Below are 20,496 nucleotides of genomic sequence, written 5' to 3' on the forward strand. Positions count from 1 at the left end.
CTTCCCCTTTTTGTATCTTATTTCAAAATTGTACTGCTGTAAAATCAAGCTCCACCTAAGAAGGCGACTGTTCTTCGATGTCGCAGTTTGCAGCCAAGCCAGGGGGCAATGGTCCGTCTCTACGGTGAATTTGGCCCCTCCAAGATAGCACTGCAATTTTTGAATGGCCCATACAATGCAAGCGCACTCTTTCTCTGACGCGCAATAAGCTCTCTCTCTAGAACTCAGTTTTCTGCTCAGGTAGAGCACGGGGTGCTCATTACCGTCGTCATCTCTCTGGCAGAGAACAGCACCTAGCCCTCGATCACTGGCATCACACTGGACCGTGAATTCTCGGCCATAGTCTGGAGCTCGCAATACCGGACGGCTAATCAGCACAGCCTTCAGGTTTACGAAGGAGGCTTCCTTTTGTTCGTCCCAGACTACATTTGTCGGTTCTGTCTTGCGGAGAGCGTCGGTCAGAGGGCTAGCCAAAGCTGAATAGTTAGGGATGTAGTGATTGTAGTACCCAGTCAGACCTAGGAATGCTCGAATTTCCGTCTTCGTGCTCGGCCGCGGATAGTCTGCTACCGCAGAAATCTTAATCTCGCTGGGTTTCCTGAAACCCTGACCTACATTGTGACCCAAGTAGTCCACGGTCGCCCTTGCCAGGCAACATTTCTCGGCCTTTACGGTTAGTCCAGCTTGACGCAAAAGGCTCAGTACAGCTCTTAGATGTACCATATGGTCCGCCCATGAGTCGGAAAAAACCGCAATGTCGTCTAAATAAGGCACCGCGAATGTTTCACACCCCTTTAAAACCCTATCCATGAGTCGGGAAAAACAAAATGGAGCATTTTTGAGCCCGAAACTCATCATTGTTGGCTGGTAGCTGCCCGTCGGAGTGACGAAAGCCGCGTATCTGCTGGCGCGTTCAGTGAGCGGTACTTGCCAGTATCCTCGAGTAAGGTCCAGCGTAGTCACATATGCCGCTCTACTGACCTGTTCTACTCTCTCCTCAATATTCGGAATAGGATACACTTGATCCCTGGTGAGAGAATTTAGCTTTCGGTAGTCTACCACAGGCCTAGGGTCTTTACCTGGAGCTTCTACTAAGATCATAGGCGAAGCATAATCGCTTTCCGAGGGTTTTATTACTCCTAATTCCAGCATGCGAGTTACTACCCTATCCAGAATTTCTCTTTGCCTTGGAGAAAATCGGTAGCACCTTGATCGCACTGGCACGTCTGAAGTCAGCTCAATATCGTGCTCAGTCAAATCAGTCCTGCCTGGCCTGTCCACGAAGCAGGCCTCAAACTCTGTTATTATCTCGCCCAGATTGGACAGCTGAGATTTCTTTAGTTCTCCTATCTGCTCCGTCCTTTGGAGAAGCTCCTGTATCTTAGGATCATTGGCTTGCTCCATAGCTAAGTCCTCTCGGGTTCCACTTAAAAGTATCGTGAGATTACTAGACACTGGCGGTAAGAGGTTACACTCAAGAACGTCCTCATTCTGCGTCTCATCAAGCTCACTTTCAAGTTGACTTATCTGAGATGCCTCGCTCTCAAAGTTTTTTGACCCGCTATCTTCCGCATCGACCACTGTTTTAACTGCTGTTTCCTCCGCTGTGGATTTTTCTGGAATGAGCAGTGTAGCTAGTTCTCGCGCCTTTGAACGTGTTAAGGCTTGCACAACTCTGTCTCCGAAAAGGATGCCCCTCTTTCGCAGTAGCATGTCCGATTTGTTGGAAAACAAATACGGATAGCACTTAGGAAGCTTTCCTGAAACGGCAGCCTCGGTTGTTAACTCGCCGAAAGGGCCCTCGATGACCACGTTCGCGATCGGCAAGCACACACTCTGTTCCTCAACTACCTGGCGGATCCATGCACACTGTCCTGTATAGTCGGAAGGCGACACATACGCCGGATGGACAACATCCATCGTTGCGGCCGAATCGCGCAGTACCTTGCAAGGCATCCCGTTGACTACTAGGTCATGCAGGTAGGGTTCCAAAAGCTGCATATTTTCATCGCAGTCACTGACATACGAGAAAGCAATCTTTTTTTTCCGGCAGTTGACGGCAATGTGACCCTGCTCATTACACCTAAAGCATGTGAGCGGCTTCCTAGCCTCAAGCTTATTCTTTGTGTTCTGCGCGTTGGTCACTTCCCCACTTTTCTCACTGCCGTCTTTTCTAGGGCGTTTGCCTGAAGAAGCCTTCCTTTCTTCGTTTGCAAATCTAGCAAAGTGCCTTTTCTGACGGTTATTCACCCTCAACTTGGGATTGCGGAGCCTATCCACTGCTGGGTTGCTGAATTGTCGGCGCGAAGCGTACTCCTCAATGACTTCGGCAGCTTCAGTTGCCGACTTAATGTCGCCTCGGTCCTGTAACCAATTTCTTTCTTTTTCTGGGAGGCAGCTATAAAACTGCTCCAAAAGAATTCGCTCGACTACAGCGTCCCTATCACTGTAGGAATCAGTGCTCTTTAGCCACTCGCCCAAATTAACTCTTAAATTGTACAGGAATTCAGGGTAACTCTCGTCCCTGGACTTAGTAGCGTTCCGAAAACGTTGTCTGAACGCCTCGGCGCTAAGCCTATACTTTCTCAGAAGACAAGCTTTGACCTTCTCGTAGTTGTCCGCGTCCTCCTTGCTTAGCCGCGCGACAACCTCCGCTGCCTCGCAGGGCAGAACCGTCAATAGTTTCTGAGACCAAGTGTCTCGCTGGAAGGACAGTTTTTCGCAGGTTCGCTCAAAGTTAGCCAGATACAGACCGATATCCCCTGATATCACATATGGCTGCATGTACTTTGACATCTTGAAATCTGCCTCCTTGTTGAGAAGAGGTACCGCTAGCTGGGGACAATCGCCCGACCTCTTGCTCAACTCTAGTTCTAATTTCCGGAGCTCAATGTCTAGCTTCTTTTCCTCTCTTTCCCTCTCACGTTCGCGCTCCTTTTCCTCTTTTTCCCGCTCCTTTTCCTCTTTTTCCCGCTCTTTCTGCTGTCTGAGCTGCTCCTTTTTTTGACCGATGAGGTTCCATGCTTCACTGAGCTCCTCATCATCGGTTCCCAAATCTGTGATTGCCTTTATAATCAAAGGTTTTCGTGCCAAACCACTTGTATCAATTCCCAATTCCTCACACAATTGCAACAGTTCCGGTTTCTGCAGCTTTTGTAGGTCCATGATCGCTCCGAGTGTCGGCTACTTCCAAAACAACAGTGCAAACTACCAAACCTAAAGGCGTTTCAACACTTTTTACCAGTTCTAAAATCTAACCCTGTTCTAGAACCTGGTCCACATCAGAAGAAAAGCCAAGCACTCACCCACACATGCGATCGATGTTCCGAGCTGCTCTCTTGTTGGCCGATTGTTGCTCCTGCTTGTTGCTTGAGATCCCACCTCCGATCACAAGATGTTGTGGTTTGTAGATTCTGATCCACCTCGAATCACCAGATGTTGTAGCTTGTAGATCCAGATCCCACCTCCAGTCATCAGATGTTGTGGCTTGTAGATTCAGATCCCACCGCTGGTCACCAGTTGTCGTGACGCTGGGGCTAAGTCGACCCGGCCTTCAATTGGTAGCGTGCAGAGACTCGGGGTTGAATAAGGACTGAATCTTCGAAGTTGGTAAAATATATACAAGCAGGTTTAATGGCACTTTGAGAAAACTTATTTACATGATTATTTACACGAAAAAGAAGGGTACATCAGCAAAATGACAGAGTTCATAGCGAGAAGCGACTGGATGAGCCGTTTACCCAGGGCTCAGAGCGACATTTCGTGCTCTGCAGCGTCCTTAAAAACCCCTATGTCCAGCCCCTCTCTGAAGATGTTGACCAACCAAATCCAGGGCACGCCCCTCAGATATCGGCATCCAATCGAACACATCACTGCACTGATGGTCTGAAGCACTGACTGGCCCGGCATTGTTTCGTTGAGCCTGGTCACTTGTTGGCGGGAAAAGCTTGGCGAGGAGGAAAACGGCGAGGAGGTACATTTCTATTCTTCAGCCAAGAATCGATAGGCAGCTGGTTCCGGCAAGTGGATTTACTTCTCAGAAACCCAAGTGCACGTGGGCGCCGCATACGCTCCCAGCATTGTCCGTTTTCGACAATTGCAAATCTTTCCTGCATTCCTGGGAAATCACTTAATGGCTGTATGCGTCATGCTCCTTTCTTGTCCTGCACGTCAGCGGACATGTCACTCTGTCGTCTCCTTTGGAAAGTAGACATTCCTCACTGGACGATAGGGCTTCTCGACTGGAAGGGTGAACAAAAGAAAGAAAGCACTTCCTGCATTTCCCGCAGGGGGACGTTTCTTTGTGTTTTTCCAGACGTTCTCTTGACAGGGTCAATTTGGCATTTGCAGGCCTCCACAAAGCAAAACAGGCTTACAAAACAGGATTCCTGGAAACAGGCTCACTTAGAGCCATTGGACCATCACCACATATCCACAACACGTATCCATGCCCACAGGCGAACAATAGAGCGCGCAAATGCGGATGCACGGTCGTAACAACGCAGATATAGTAAAGCCTCACATTAACCAAGCACCAAGGACATGTGCCTCCATGTCCCATGGATAGTCTGCGTGATTACGAATCCAATTAAGGCTACCAATGAGTTCAATTCCCAGCAGTTACTTCCTTCTGTTGGTAGCAGCTGCCAACTCGGCCATGTCGTAACGCGTAAAAAAAAAAAAAAAAAAGAAAAAAAAAAGTCTTCTGGGGTTGACGTTCATTTAATTTGCTTTTCCTCGATATGTCAAACGTTTGCAGTTCCTTTTTCATTCGTTATGAAGCGCGGTAGCGGAAGAAAGAGAGAGAGAGAGAGACGGTAGTAATCGAATGCTCCTCCGAATCATGTTAATGAGGTAACATATCATCTTTAATGACATCTTTAGGTTGATTACATTACATTCTAGGGGAAATCAAGAAGAAGAAATGAACACGGACAGGGCATGTAGTGCGAAGAGAGGATAAGTGGTGGTCGCCAAGGGTAACAAATTGGATTCCAAGGGAAGGAAAGCGTAGCAGGGGGCGGCAGAAAGTTAGGTGGGATGATGAGGTAAAGAAGTTCGCAGGGGTCAAGTGGATGCAGCTAGCACAGGACCGGGTTAATTGGGGTAATATGGGAGAGGCCCTGCAGTGGATATAGTCCGGCTGATGATGATGACTATCATCTTACCTGTAATAGAAATAAAACATTAAAAAAAAAACGATACAAAGGCGATCTGTAGGCCACTTTCCGGGAATTATTTGTCGAGAAAGCACACTGAACACATAGTATTCATGTAAAGCGGGATCTTACGATCCGAAAAGACGCAGAACAAGAGTAGCATACGCGAGGAAAGCGTATCACGGTGCCGCGTACCGCCAAGACGCCAGTTTTGATAAGAATGAGCGAAAGTTCTGGCGCAATCTGCGTCACAACAAACTGGATTACTTATAGTGTAACATGCCCGCCGCGAAAGCGAAGATAGAGCATGCTGCGCAAATATAGTAAAGGCGTAAGTAAATGCAACTCTCTCTCTCTTAGAGAGTTCGTTCCTTGCCGAAACATAATAGCTCCATCCTTGTTTCGTATTCAGCCAGCGATGCTATATAATGTTACACAATCTTGCCATCTTCGAAGCGATGAAATTACGCGTGCTCTCCTATACAGGATGCAGGCGGTTGCTCAAGACATGACGGTCTGTGTTCAGCGCATTGTTCACCTTCGTTACATTCCCGGCCTCATACTGGGGCACGCCGCTCGAGATGACGTGACGGACGTGGTAACAAAACGCCTACAATCCCTGGGGCGTCTCTAAGGAGATCCGACTTAGATACGTCCTGCACGCTTCTTCGGAAGCCTGGTATAGGGGGGCCCTTTTTGCTCGGTGTTGCGTAAAGCGCTTATTCACACAAAATATACCGTCCTCATTATTCGGGGCAGGAAAGAAGCGTTAACAAGGGCCTCGCGAAGAAGAGACGGGGTTTCGAAAGCTGGAGACTATACTGTATTTTACATCGTGAGGAGGCTTTGTATCAAAGGCTTCTAAAAGATAAAGTTGTCTCCGTATAAGTGTTCTGCTGAAGCATCGCAGAAACGAGCACATTAACGGGTCGTAATCAAGCTTACAAAAGAGACGATTTGCATGAATGCAATTTGGTTTTCAACGAGTGACTGGCGACATTCGACGTGCTGAATTCGGCACAGAGAACAAGTTTCGCAAATACTATACAAAATACTGGCTGCAACTTAATGGTACTGATAATTGACTGCGCAAGCAGTCGTACGTGGTAAAATGAAGGTACAGGTATACCATTCGCTGCGGCGATGACGAAGTTCGGCTATAGCGCAGCTTTATAAGGGTTGGACTTTACAGCCTTTACTCCTTCAAAATTCTGCACAAATTTTTTTCACTGCTTAATTCGCAACGCCCGCTTAAGTAAGGGCAGGACTATTCACTTTACTCCTTGAAAATTCTGCAAATTAACTTTTTCGCTGTTTAATTCGTAACGCCCGCTTAAGAATTATTATTATTATTATTATTATTATTAAGTAAATGAATATAATATCCGGAGCGCAAACTATTCGCTTTCTTCAGTGATGCAATGCGACAATATTGAGCGGTCAAAACCCACTTTGAGTCCTCCCAGGCATCCCTCTATTTACCAGCCAGTAACTAAAGCGCTAGTGGGAGTATATTATCGTGTAGCTACGCCTGTACAAGGTATCTAAATCATCATTAAATATGTAACATAGAAAAAATAGGGGAGGATCACGTGATCTGCGATGGCGGCAACGATGGAGTTGTCACTCAAATATCACGGTATATAACCAGAACATGATACTTTCTCTTGCGGATCATAAACGTTAATGTATCGGTGTCCTACACGCAGTTAAAACCCGTTTAAACCTCCTAACTGCTCTCAGCTAGCGATTACAGTCAACAGAGAACGCTTATAGCTAGCAAACGGAGAGGAGGCGGTACCTCCCGGCCTACAAGGTGTGTATAAGCTAGCGCTACTTAACAGCACTGTTGCGCTACGCACCAGATTTTCTATTTAGTCGGTTAATTTTTAACTATGATAGCGTGCAACTCGCGTTCAACGGCTTCTCAGCTTACATGCCAAGAATACTGGCATTTTTTGTTTTCCGTTAAAACAGAATTTCGAAAACCATTAACGCGATGGTTATTTCATTTTTTTTTTTTTTTTCACATAAATCTGAGCATACACGCAGCGTCCTGAATTCTTCAAGGGCATGATGTTCGCGCACACAAATTGAAATGACGGGACCTATGAAAATTACTTGACTATATGGTATGCCTTCGTTTAAGTGCATAGTTTAAAATTGCAATGAACGAATACCAACTAGCCCAACAATAAGTTCTCTTAGTGCATATTTATTGCAGGCTCGCCGTTAAACCTGTCAATGCATTAAGTTTTTATCAAAACCACACTGGGGCCCCGCCGGGGTGGCGCAGTGGTTACGGCGCTCGACTACTGTTCCCAAGGACGCGGGATCGAATCCCGGCCTCGGCGGCCGCTTTTCGATGGAGGCGAAAAGCAAGGCGTCCGTGTGCTGTGCGATGTCAGTGCACGTTAAAGAACCCCAGGTGGTCGAAATTTCCGTAGTCCTCCACTACGGCGTCTCTCATAGCCTGAGCCGCTTTGGGACGTTAAACCCCAAAAACCAACCAACCATCAAAACCACACTGAAAAACGAGGGATGATAGACTGTACAAGCAGGCGCAGTAGCATATAGATTTGGCAAAGGGTGAACTGGTTTGGTTCGGTTTGTGGGGTTTAACGTCCCAAAGCAACTTAGACTATGAGAGACGCCGTAGTGGAGGGCTCCGGAAAAAAGGTCAAACATGACCGCACTGAAACGTGAAAACATTGCGCTGAACAAAACGACACAATAGATTTTTTTCTTTTCTTTCAACTGCACCCCCCCCCCCCTTTAAACTTTCTCCTGCAACGGCTATTTTAAAACGCTGGCGAAAACGGCTGGCGACAACGGCTGGCCCCTTTTGCTCTTGAAGGCTGGCGCGTGTCGACCAATTGCACCGGTTAGTCGAACGTATAGGAGTATTCTCTGCGGTCATTCCTTACTTGCTGATAAACTCTTTCCGCGACTAAAAACTCAGTCTGAACGGGGTACTTGCAAGTAGCTATCGGAGTGGTTTCGGGAGAACCACCAATGGGATCCCCTCGGGGCACACTCCAACACGCTCGTTACACGAACAGCAAGGGGCCGCAAGAAAGAACTACTTTTCTTACGCACCGTGAAAAATAGGGGTGGCATATTGGAACCCTTATCCCGCTGCACAGCGTCTTACATTGTTTGATTTCCTGTTTTAGGGCATCATGTTTAGTCTTTTCACGATGGTATTCACCTATACCGCCTCAGTAGTCAATAAATGGTCGCCGATAGTTTCGCTCGGTGATGGTTTCTCTCATTTTACGACTAGGCTGCTAAAGGTGGAGACAGAGTTCCGTTTTTCTTTTTTTGCGGGGAATGTCGCTGATAACATTTCTGGAGATTCCGGGAGAGTGTACCGAAGGATACTTTTTGATATAACAGGCACAACTCACAGCGCTAAAAGGGGGGGGGGGGGGGGGGGAAGTGTGCAGCGGGGAATGAAAGCATACTCGTTTAGCAACGAGCTCGCGCTTTCAGACCATTTTCACCAAGGGGGGGAGGGGGGGGGGGGGTAGAATAATAAATATAGAACGCCGGCTGCTCGGGTACAATAAAGAGTCCATCCTTAGTCTCAAACTAGAACTTAGTCCCAAAAACAAACGACCAGCCTAATTCGGAGTGAAATTATCAGAGAAATCCTTGTATAAAACCGGCTGTCGTATACGTGGGACGCAACAAACTTCGAGAGCACTCGCAGACTCTGCACATGGAGTATGGCGCGCCCCTTGTATAGCTTTTGCTTGCAAGAACAGGGCTCGTGGTGCACATTGAAAATTTGTTTTCCTTGACACGCGTTCGTTGCACGTGCTCCTGCAAGTGCGGCGTTGTCATAGCCACGTCATATTGTCATGTATATTGCCTGTCACATTACTTTGTCAAGTGATATCACAGTCATGTGACATACTCAATGATTGTTCATTAATGACATTAATTAATGGCACAGGACATAACCAGTGACTCTACTTGATTCACTGTACTTATATACTTCACCACATTAATCTTCGGATAATGCCTGGTGAAGTCACCAGCTGATGACGTCACAACCGGCAACACATTTGGCGGACACTTCCGGTTCCTACATAGAGGCTTTCGCCTTAATATCACTGTCACTGAAAGGTATTTAGCAAAGTCGTTACCTAAATGATCATCAAAGCATGCCGGAAACTTTAGCGTCACAAATCTCAATTTCCTCAACGTAAAACGGCCGTTCACTTAAACGAAAACGCAGCGTCAAGCGTGCGCTATTCGTCTCTCGAAAGAAGGATGAGATACGGCAAGGCCACGCAGTGTAATGACGCAATGGAGAAGTACGCCGTTATTGTGCGCGCAGCAAGCGATGCCGCTGGTGGCATTCGTCCCTCCCTGCTTCCACACAGGCACAACAACGCAGCAGCGGCGCGGCTCCCAAACAACCGCTACAAGCGAGGTCAAAGAACCGCCAGGGCAAACACACGATGAGCGCTCCGAGGAACGCAACAGTGAAGCGGCCGACGGCCCATCAGCAGAAGCAGGCGGGAAGAAGCGCGCCAACCTCTCTTCGCGGTGTTACCACACACAACCACCAAACAGCGAATGAAACAAGCGGCCGGTGAGAACGCGCCAAGCAAGCCAAGCTCATGTGGCCCCGTGAAAACGATGGCCGCCGCTCCGACCGTAGACGACGCTGGAAAATGCACCGCGGCGCAATTACCTCGGGGAGGACGCTCCTTTGAAAAAAGCAGGCGCGCGTGCGTCGCGATTAATCCTCGAAATGGCGCACACGACCGCCAAGCGGGAGGCCAAAAGTTGTGGCCGGCGCCGTCGAAGCAAAAAGCACGCTAATAGCGGCGCGCGCCGAAAGCCACATTGGCAGACCGCGAAGAGAGGCACCAGAAGCACCCATCGGCTCGTCACGAGGGGGCGAACGGATTCGCCTATCGCTCGCATACAGCTTGCCCGCTAGCAGGAACCGGCGCATGAGAGGTGGGCAGCGGTTGGACAGAATGCAGCGGTGGAGACACTCGGACAGCGCCCCTAATGTCCCGGGTGAAGACCTACGGCAATACTGTTGCCACTGCCACAAGCGAAGTATCTGCGAACAAGACGTGAAACAAGACCGGTTTGAAAAACATACACTGGTTACTTCTTGCGATCGTTATCAGCATCCCGTACGTGCTCCGATTCATCCGCTCGTGCGAGGCTTGCCGTTAACGCACGGATGAAAAGGAGAGTTATAAGAAACTCAGCCCCGTTGTACAGATAAGACAGATATGGTCTGATTAAAGGGGCAACCAAATATACGGAGGAGACGCTCACGACGAAGCGCCTGTACAACCGTTCGCTCATCTTTCGTCGGCTAAGTTCATACCGCCCAATAGCCGGCAATGTGCGTCGTAGGGCTTTTAATGTCTTACAATGACCGTTAAAATCGTTAGTTGAAAACTTTGGGCGCTTTCAATTTCTCCCTCTTATAGGCCGCAAAGAGAAACTTCATTTTCTAGCCACACGATCACGACGTTGCCTCCTGTCGTTCAGCGATTTTTTAGAGCGCATAGCACTAAATGTGTCATTTGCGAAAATCCGTTAAGTGCGGAGGACGCCTCATTCACGAGCATGCATATGACACGTGACAAGGCCGGGCAGTGATGGGTCGGTCGGTGGGTTATGTGACGTAACGAGAACACGTGACACGGCCGAATTGGCAGGGGATGTGGAAATCAGGCACGCTGCCCCTAAATCAGCAGCCTCCTCACACACACACCTTTCACACACACACACACACACAAACGCGCGCGCGCGCACACGCACACATACACACACACTTAGGAAGGAAAGTCGGTCAGGTGAGCTGTATGCAGCCAATCAAAATGAACAGGCGTGGCGCCAGCTGCAGATACTAGATGGTACACACCTCGTCAAGCTTCGGCTGGTTCTTTTGAATATATCGACATGCGCTGAAGCGTTGCTGGGCAGCCACCGGTAAATGATGGGTGAGGCTTCTTCTTCTACGGATTGAAGCTGAACCCCGTGCTTGGCGAGTTGAACAGCAAAGCAAGACAAAGGCGAAACTTTGCGAAGCACCGAAGTTACATGTAGCGTAGCCATGTAAATCGGGAGTCGCTTTCCGGATTTTTTTTTTGTTTGTTTTTGCAAGTTCACTGCGTTAGTGACACAGCGCATGGCAGCGAAGAATCCCTGCCCTAAAGGAAATTGGAAGCTCCACTTGCAAATTTCGCACGAAGACGGTTTGGGAACATCCTTGGGCTAAAGTTACGGTTCAGAAGCACGGCACTGGACTCCCAGAGAATCCAAACCATAGACGGAGTGAAGAATCTACCTCCTCGACGAGCGCATGCATGGCTACAGCCATGCGAGAAGTAACATGCCTGTACTCTACCATTTCCCCTCTGTGCACATCCGTGAGAATGAATGCGCTTGAAACGAAAGAGGCGCAGATAAAACCTCGATGTGCTCTCGTTACACCCCCTAATGCACAGTACATGCAGACGGAAACAGAGCATGGATAATGTTTCACTCGCGGAAAAACGAGGGAATATTCAAGGCTACCGTGGGAAGCCCACTACGAGGAACACTCTGCAGCTCCCAAACAATCGAGGACAAAGACTTAGACAGGGAAAAAACAAATAACAGCTAGAGCTCAACACATATCCACGTCCCCTCCCCACCCCCCCCCCCCACCAAAAAAAGAAAAAAAAAAAACGCGATGGACTGCGAAGTATGTAGTTGAGAGCGACGAATTAATTACATTAAAGACTGTAACGTCAAAGGAATACAAGCGTCAGAAAACAGTTATCAGGTTTCAGTATGCCGTCGATAATAGTCAGTCACTATATTGCAGAATGTAAAAAAAAAAAAAAAAAGTAATAAGGAGAAATGAATTTACTCTCGAACTAAGATGAGCAATTCAGGTTAATTTTTGAGCGGGTTAGAAAAAACGACACTATACACGCATGCTCAGACTCGCGCAAAATCAATGGAAATATTTAAAATCACATCATGAACATTCGATATAGCAGCACAGCCGTTGGAATTGAGGCTGGTTTCACCGATGGGGCGGTTACCTGAAATCTTTGAGCACAGTCTTCCGCCATTCATTAAAGTGATAATAGCGGCTAGTTGGTGTGACAATGCGACGGTTAAACAGCCCGGGGGAAGAAACAGGACACAGGGAGGGTCATAGACAAGCGCTGGGTGTAAAAACTGAAAGATGACGGAAATGTTCAGCGCTCTCCAGACGTTTAGATGACAGTCAGCGTTACCCTTTCGTTGGTCGGTTTGGTTCTAATGGCGCATAAGCCACTCGGGCTATCATGCGCCAAACCCGCGGTGTATTGTTTTTCTTTATGGAGGATTTAAACATCAACATTTGATAGGTTGTTTAGATGCACTATTTGCTGTAAGAAATTATAAACACAAGACAGGTCGACAAGGACATTCTCTCCTAGAAGCAAAGTGGGCTGGAACGGTATATGTTTAATGTAAAGCCGCGTAAATTAAGGCGAAAGCCTTCAATACCTCATCGTTGTCAGCAGGAGCTGTCGGCAGAGGGTGTCGCACTTTCGAGGGAGATAGTAAAAAATTTATAAATAAATAAGCCTTTTCTCCACCGGGAATCGAACTTCCAGCTCTTGGATCCCCAACCGAGCGCTTTACCAACTGCGCCACGCCCCGTTTTTTTTTTTTTTTCTTTATTGCCGGTCATCACCAACACAAAACAAAACCAACAAAAACGCGCTACAAACAGAATGCTCACAGCAGAGCGGTTACCACAAGCATGACACTGTTAATACAGAAGCCGGCAGACTCATACGAGTTGCCTTTGTCAAGTTAAAATTCCTTCAGCCACTTGAAGACCACTGTGCCAGACTGGATTCCAAGAGTCGAACCACTATGCGCCACGCCCCGTATCGTGAAATGTTCATCATAATTCCCGTTGTCTACCGTGATGATAGCGGGATTCCGCGAATGACAGATGCTGCGCCTCTAATTTCCTGTAAACGAATTATAGAACAGTGTTAAACTTCGATGTGTTCAATGGAATGCTGGTAGTGTTCGACAAGGGGGCGCGCCATGCATACCGTCACGACTGGTCATGACGTCACCAGACGGTTCATGCATAGACGAAGCTGACCCCGCCGGGTGTCTGATCCAGGCATTCGTGCGGCGCCTTTCATTTGCCGCTTCCTCGAACGCCGCACCACACAGCAAACGGAAGGAGACCCAGATGTCTAGGAGGCGTTATAGTACAGCAGGCATCAGCGGCATTTCAGATCGAGTTACAGGATAGAAAAGGCGTAGTATCTGTCACAATTCTCCACGGACACATGTAACACGCAGTAAAGGAAGCGAGAAAAATGGGATTGAGAAAAAGAGAGGGAGATAGGTGCCTTAGTGGATGGCTACGATCCACCGCGCTATAACGGTTTTTGCCTCATCGCACCTTAGTGGTCCAAAGTGCCTTCTAGAATTTTTTTTTTTCCTGTTTTTCGAGTTCTCTGCATGAGAATAAAACGTGGTTTATGTGAGCTCGCAACCTTCGCACATTGCTTTATCTTATTCCTAAGAATGAAATTTGTGTCAGATGTGTGTGTCCGATGCGGAGACAAAACATTACTTAGTTCGATGAAGCGCTTTTGATTACCATGATTTCCATTCTTAGAGGATTGCTTTCAAGAGGTGTAGTTTATTTCCTTGTTCCATGAAGCCTGTCGTTTTTCTCTGAGTTCTTTTTTTGTATTAATTTCATTATATATATATATATATATATATATATATATATATATATATATATATATATATATATATATATGTGTGTGTGTGTGTGTGTGGTACATGCACTTTTTCTACTTTTGCGTTTTGGAGTAGCTGCCGCACGTGCACCACCTTTGTATCATATTTCTCTCCGGATGTATGCACGTCGCATAACGCAAATTGAGCAGCCGAAATTTCAGTTTTTCTTTTTTTTTCGAATAACAAAAAAATATGATTTGCGCAGCGCTGTGACGAGTTGACTGTTTGGGGAACGGTAGACTGCTGAAATTTCTGTCGCCAGCATCATACTTACAATGCCAAAAACGAAGGCCATTTTGCGTTTCGACCCCAATTAGATCCGACCACCACGACCACGTGTTGAATCACGATCATGGACACAAAAAGACATCAATAATCGAGTTTCCTTAAAAAAGGAGAATAGTGGCAGCTTCGGGCGAACGGACACAGACGCTTTTTGAAATATTGTCCTTTCCTCCGACAGTTAGCGCAGGTGTATGCAAATTCCGATTATCGTGCTTGTAATGGAACCCTCATTTCAGCTTTCTCTTTCAAACGCACCTTCTCCGAGGTGCTCATCGCGGTCGTAACGCATGACCAGTTCTCATAATCTCAAGCAATACAGACACGTTAAATGTCACTTTATTTGAATCATGAAACTCGAAGCACTTACGCAGCAATACACTGCTTCCAGTCGGGAGAGCTGGTAAAAGCTCCGGTAGCTGCCTCGAAGGACGCGCCTCAATCGATCGTTCAATGACAGCGAGGTGTCGGGGTGTAACGAACTCTGTTAACGAAAGTGCTGCGACACGCAAAACTACGCTATCGTGCAGGCTGTGCACAGGCTATCAATCGACAGTTAGGCTGCCGCGAAAGCACGTCGTCAGCTGTCTCTTCAGATGGCAATGCATCGATCGCTTCCGCGCATAGCCAAGCCGCGCGCGGCATATGCATCCACGGCGGTAACGCCCCCCACGCGAACTGTCAAAATCGCGGGGCAAGCAATTGCGCGCGGTAGACGGGCGTATGATGACGCCTTTTGATCGCGTCAGTAGCGTAACCCTCCCTGACCCGAAATCCAGGAAGCTGCATTTTACTCTATGATGACGACGAGTAGAGGGCTTCGGAATTCACCAGACCGGCACGAAACAATCAGCGATCAAAAACAATAATGAGCTGTAACAAACACGTTGCGTCACTCCGGATGGAGGGAGATTTCGGCTGTTGAAGACTGGCCCCATAGTATAAGTACTTGTTTTATTCCCCATCAAAAACCTGCCGAGAGTACAGCACTGGCGTCAAGCACGCCTGCATGTCTACAGCACGCCACAACAACATGGAGGTGTCGGTTCACTCACCGGGTTACTGTACGGCTGCATGCTGAGGCGTATCCCATCACGGACCATCTTCTCCCTGATCATGATCTTGAGCTGCATCTTTGGAAAGCGCACCAGCTCGGCCTTGCCCTCCTCGTACTCGTCCTGGAAGTAGCGAAGCGAGTCCGGCCTCACCGCAGCTTTGTCCTGAGCAGCCGGCGGCGGGCCCCACTCGTCGAAGCCGTACTCGGAAGCCGACGCCGCCGAAACCCTCGAGTGTCTCGCGGCTTCCTCGAGAGTGAAGTAGACGGCAGTGCCGCCTTGCTCGAGCAAGACGCGCACGGCCTGAAGCACGCGGTCCCTGTGCCTGGGATCGGTGACGCCGATGGCATCCAAGTCGGGCTCGCCTATCTGCTTGCAGATCTCCAGGTCATCGTATCCGTTGTCCACAAAGCTTTCCGCGTACTGCGGCAGCCCCAAGGTGCGGAGCCAATCGGCCACAATGCTCTGCTCGCCGGCGTTCATGCTGATGCCATGCCGAGCACGCGGCGTACGCGACAACTGTGTTTTGTTGGGGAGCAGCCGCGCTAAAAATGACACTGCCTCCGCAAAGCCGCCGCCGCCGACGCTGCTCTCCCCGCTCGCTCCATCACGGAGAATGGCAGCCGGATGCGGCCCGCGACGCATGCGCGAGGAAGCGGCACTGATGTCACATCCGGTCGCGGGGCACGCACCGTGGCGCCGTCTCATGGGAATCGAGGAAGGTAGGTGCCGGCGAGCCGGCGTTGGCTTGGAGAGAGAATCTTGGAAACGAGCGGGTGCGGAGCAGCGTTGGGCAACATCTTCACGCCGGAGCGGCGAAGCCGAACAGCCTCAGGAGATTCCACTTATGCATTCGTCGGTTGCCGTCTTGCCTACAGCGTACCTAGTGTACCTAAAGAAGCCGAGATCAAGTCACGGCCGGGTTGCAGGCGCTGCAGGCACTCAGGCATCGTGAAAAGAGGGATGGACGGTCACTTTGAAAAGCTTGTTACAGAGCGTAAATGATGAGGGCAATTCCATGACGCGCCTTTGCCAATTTGTCCTTTTCCAAGCCAACATGACCAGAAAAACTAAAACAACAGTGCTGTATACAATGTATACATACTACATCCAGCACAGGCGCTGATAACACCAGCCAAGGCAAGGGCGAAGCTACCAAATCATGAGTGATCAGCTCTATTTAAACTTTCCACCGTTTCTATGGCGACTCAGTTTATTACTGGGATTTTTTTACAGCTAAATCTGATTGGAATTGAATGCTTTTCTGCGAACGCTCTCGGATTAATCGTAAGACATATTTGGCACATACCACGTCAATAGTTTTCAATGTGCAATAATATAAATGTTATAAGCAGTTGTACACCACCGACGCCTTGCGATAAGCGTGTGTACCAAGGCAGAAACTTCAGTCTTCCCAGCTTAAGCGGTAAGGTTGACTTTTAGTCTTAGATGCAAAATTATTGATTTTATTGTCGGTATGCAATGGAACGGATGATAAGAACACAGCTGATTTTCGCTGAATTTGTACCGGCCAGAGGATAAAAATAATTAGAAGGCCTCGGTTGGTGTTTGAGTAGGCTCCTTTGCACCCGTTGATTATATGAGAAGTCAATCAACCCGTGTATGACAGTCACGAGCATAGTTAAGGGGCGTCATACGACAAACGCCAAGGTGAAATATTGATAGTTTATTTTTATCACAAACTTTTCCAACTGATTTGGGTAGAACAGTGCTTTAAAATGAAAATCCTGAAAAACCATCAGAGACTGAAACTATACCTTTCTAAGTACCCTCTATTGTGTCCCTATGCTACACGACCGTAAATGTATCATAAATTCAGTGAGTTTACCATGGTCTTCGTGTGTACTGCTTTGAATTTATTCTATGATTTACGATGTAGTAACGAATCGGTGAATAAGTTTTAACGCATTATTACTCAGCAGCCTAGGAGTTGTGCTCTTTGCCCGCGCTCCTCGTAGCAGTTAAGCTAGCTTCAGTTTCAAAAATATCCGTACGCATTCGTCAACTTCTGCCGATTTGTTTTTCCTGCTTTTCTCCTCTGAAAAAGCCATTAACGGCACTCTGAGAATAAACTAAGGTTGGTTTTGTCCGTACATTGTCTCGTTGCCGAAAAACAGATCCTACTTTTGTTCAAACGGTGCTTTTAAATTCCAAAGGAGACCAAAACGTGGAATATGCATGGGAGCCATCACTGGTCGATTTCGAAAATAAGCAGCGTGCGTTATCGCAATTTGTGGGCGCGGATATCGGAGGCTAAGCAAAGCCGCCATTCAGTTATTAATTAATTAATCTATTTATTTATTTATCCAGTTTCTCGCAGTGATGTTCAATTCGAGGATTATTAAAGGGGTACGCGAATGGTACCTTTTATGAAACAGGATCTGAAACAAATATGCAATAGCTTTGGCAGCGAGTCGAATACAAATGTACTCGAGCCATTACATATATCTAATAATTGTATATGAATATCCTATGCTTCTATATAGGACCGCAGTTCATACTGATCGAATCCGCGTTCAGCTGAACATTCTACCAGATATCGAAATAGAAGAGCTGTTCACTGCCTTCAGCCAGCCCAACCGCTCGTAACCTGCCCAGCCCGAGGGCCTGGCACGGGCTGCTCGGAAGCTATATACTGCCTCTGTCTCTGGAACGGATTCATCGTAAAGCAGCTCGGGCCAGGCCCGGAACAGGGTATGTTCTTCTCGGGCAGGCGTAGCCGGCATACCCAATCCCGAGTGCACGCAAATTTCGCCACATTGTTAATATGACCATGGTGCACTAGATGCATCGAATGCATAGCAGGAAGTGTTTTCATGCGTCTTCCCCGCGCTAGAGCGCTATATTTCGCTCCCAACATCGGTCCCCTTTTCCTGCATGCGCCTTTGCACTGAACGGACATTTGCTAACCGTCTCGAGTTGAACAGGAGGGCCGCTTGAGGGCTATATAGTTTCGACCAACGCAGATGTTTATTTATTTGCTTAGAGACTGGTGCCATGACTTCGCCTCTCGCGCGTCTCTGTTGTGGCGTGCTCCCATCCTCGATACAGTGTCGCTGGAAGCGGGACATACACAGTGTTAGTCAAAACATCCGCGCTACGCTTGAGTTGCCCGTTAATTCTCGGCCCAGAAAATTAGGTGGCCACTCCTTGCCGGTGCCGTGAAAAGCCCACGGTGAGCGAGGCGAGTTCGCAAAGTATTTGGTGACAGAATTAACCTTTTGCTCAGAGCTCCAGCTAGCGCAGTTTTGGAGAAGAAAAATTTCGCGTGTCCAAATCTTGAGCTTCTTGCCAAGAAAGTATGTCATTCGAGCCGCCAGTTACAGTAGCGAAAGAAACTTCCGCGCTACCGGACTCATATTGCAGGAGCGCCGCACATCAATGGTCAAGCTTCATGAATAGATAACTTGTTTTTCATAATTACTTACCATTACAATCCTGTGCATATCCTGTACTGTCGCTTCAACTCCAATAACAGCAGGTTCGGCTCTGCTGGGCCCGGGACCTAAGTCTGAACACAAGGTCGTGCCGGGCTCGGGCTTTCCCAGTGTTGGGCGGTGCCGGGTTTCTGTCGGTAGCATAGGATCCGGGCTCAGGAAAGGGCTCAGAAGTTCAGCCCGTGCACACCTGTATATTGAACAGCGCGCCGCATACCTGTAAGCGGCGCTTCTCCTAATTGCACTCTTCGAATACTCGGGCTGATTTGTTGGCTGGGCGGCCCCATCTTCCATTTCCACTTGATGTATCCTTCTGTCTCTGCTGCTGCTTTTTCACATTGCGTTGCAGTTATGCGGCAAAGCCAACCTACCAAAATGAGACCTGGCCGTTTTTGTCTGGCATGCTTTGCTGGCATCACTACCACAGGTGTTGGAGAAACCAATTTATATAATAATCTCGTTCTATTTTTATGCAGCCTTCAATGTTTCTTACTACTTTTTCACATTATATCGCAGTCATGCAGTGAAGCCAAGCTGCCAAAATGACACCTAACAGCAGTTCTCGTCTGGCATGCTTTGCACGCGTCACTGCGGCAGGTGTTGGGGAAACCAGCTGTAACTTTATATAATGATCTCATTCTATTGATATCACACTGGCCACAGAATTACACATTTCATAACAGATAGTGGCTAGTTCTAAAGCATCTGCCTATGGGTCTTCCATGTGAAAGATTAGGCCTTGTAAAGCCCAGTGAGCAGTACCTTGCCTGCAAGTCAAGAGGCACCACTGTATTGCAAGAAGGGCGCACCTAGCGTGGATGCAATGTGTTCTTACTCCTAGGTTGCTGATAAGCTTGTCTGCTACAGTTTTTTGGATATGAAATTTTTGATACACCGAGTAAATCCGCATTCTCTTGGAATTTGTTATATCGATGTTGAAAACGAATCGAATGCGCATCGACTGAGGTTAAACCGAATCGAATACGAATCCCACATTTGCGTGATTATTCGCTACTTGCGCAAATATCCGCGTAACGAATGTTAAGGCTAACCCGGTTTCAGCACAATCTCCTCAGGTCTTGCATGTAGTCGTCCCTCTTCTGTGCTTCCCGATCCAGACACTTTGCCCATCAGCTCGGCGCGCTCCATTCGATTATCTTACTTAAAATGTTAGCATTTTATTAAGTTAACAATAAGCCGTTCACCGTTTCAAAAAGAAAAAAAATTGCACTGGTTCAACGCTGCTGAACCGAGTGTAGAGAGAGAGCTTTGGCTGCGGGCTACCGAGCGTTGCATCGAACACAACCATCACAACCATTGAACGCTTCAAAGTTCACCAGCGTTTTAGGTGGTGGTGGTAAAGGCGTTTATTGCATCTAAATATGGGGGACACTTAAGCTCCGCCTTTAAGGGTATGACGTGATAGCGTAGGCTATCCAGCCCACATATAAAGCCCCGCTTTAACCAAGCTACGTATATGAACGTGACTTAGTGGCCTATAGGGGTAACGTGAATAACAGGGTCCTGGCAAGCCGATTCTGACATACCGTCTGACCTACCATGAGAAATGAGAGACCCAAGTTGGCAGCTCCTGCTACGGCGCCACGGTGCGATGGGGCCATGGTGCTACGGTGCCTTGGTGCCACGGTGCCACGGTGCCACGGTGCCATGGTGCCACCCCGACGGCTTGAAAACCTACAGTAGTGTAGCTTTCGCTACAAAAACCCGTCTTAG

The 20,496-nt window shown here is 48.0% G+C and overlaps 1 protein-coding gene across 2 annotated transcripts in view; it reads right to left on the reverse strand.

Moving 5' to 3' along the window:
• The window catches only part of LOC146208651 (uncharacterized), a 295,550-nt gene extending 279,628 nt beyond the window's left edge, over positions 1-15,922 (reverse strand). Inside the window, exon 1 of one of the 2 annotated variants that reach the window (XM_084595733.1) lies at positions 15,305-15,922. In XM_084595733.1, the coding sequence (XP_084451859.1) occupies positions 15,305-15,787 (483 nt within the window). In that variant the 5' untranslated portion in view covers positions 15,788-15,922. The remainder of the gene's footprint in view (positions 1-15,304) is intronic. The other variant, XM_084595723.1, reaches the window with a different exon arrangement.
• Positions 15,923-20,496: the final 4,574 nt, after the last annotated feature.

The sequence above is a fragment of the Amblyomma maculatum genome, chromosome 1 (genome assembly GCF_055883805.1).
Source record: "Amblyomma maculatum isolate TAMU_Amacu chromosome 1, ASM5588380v1, whole genome shotgun sequence".
Taxonomy (NCBI): Eukaryota; Metazoa; Arthropoda; class Arachnida; order Ixodida; family Ixodidae; genus Amblyomma; species Amblyomma maculatum.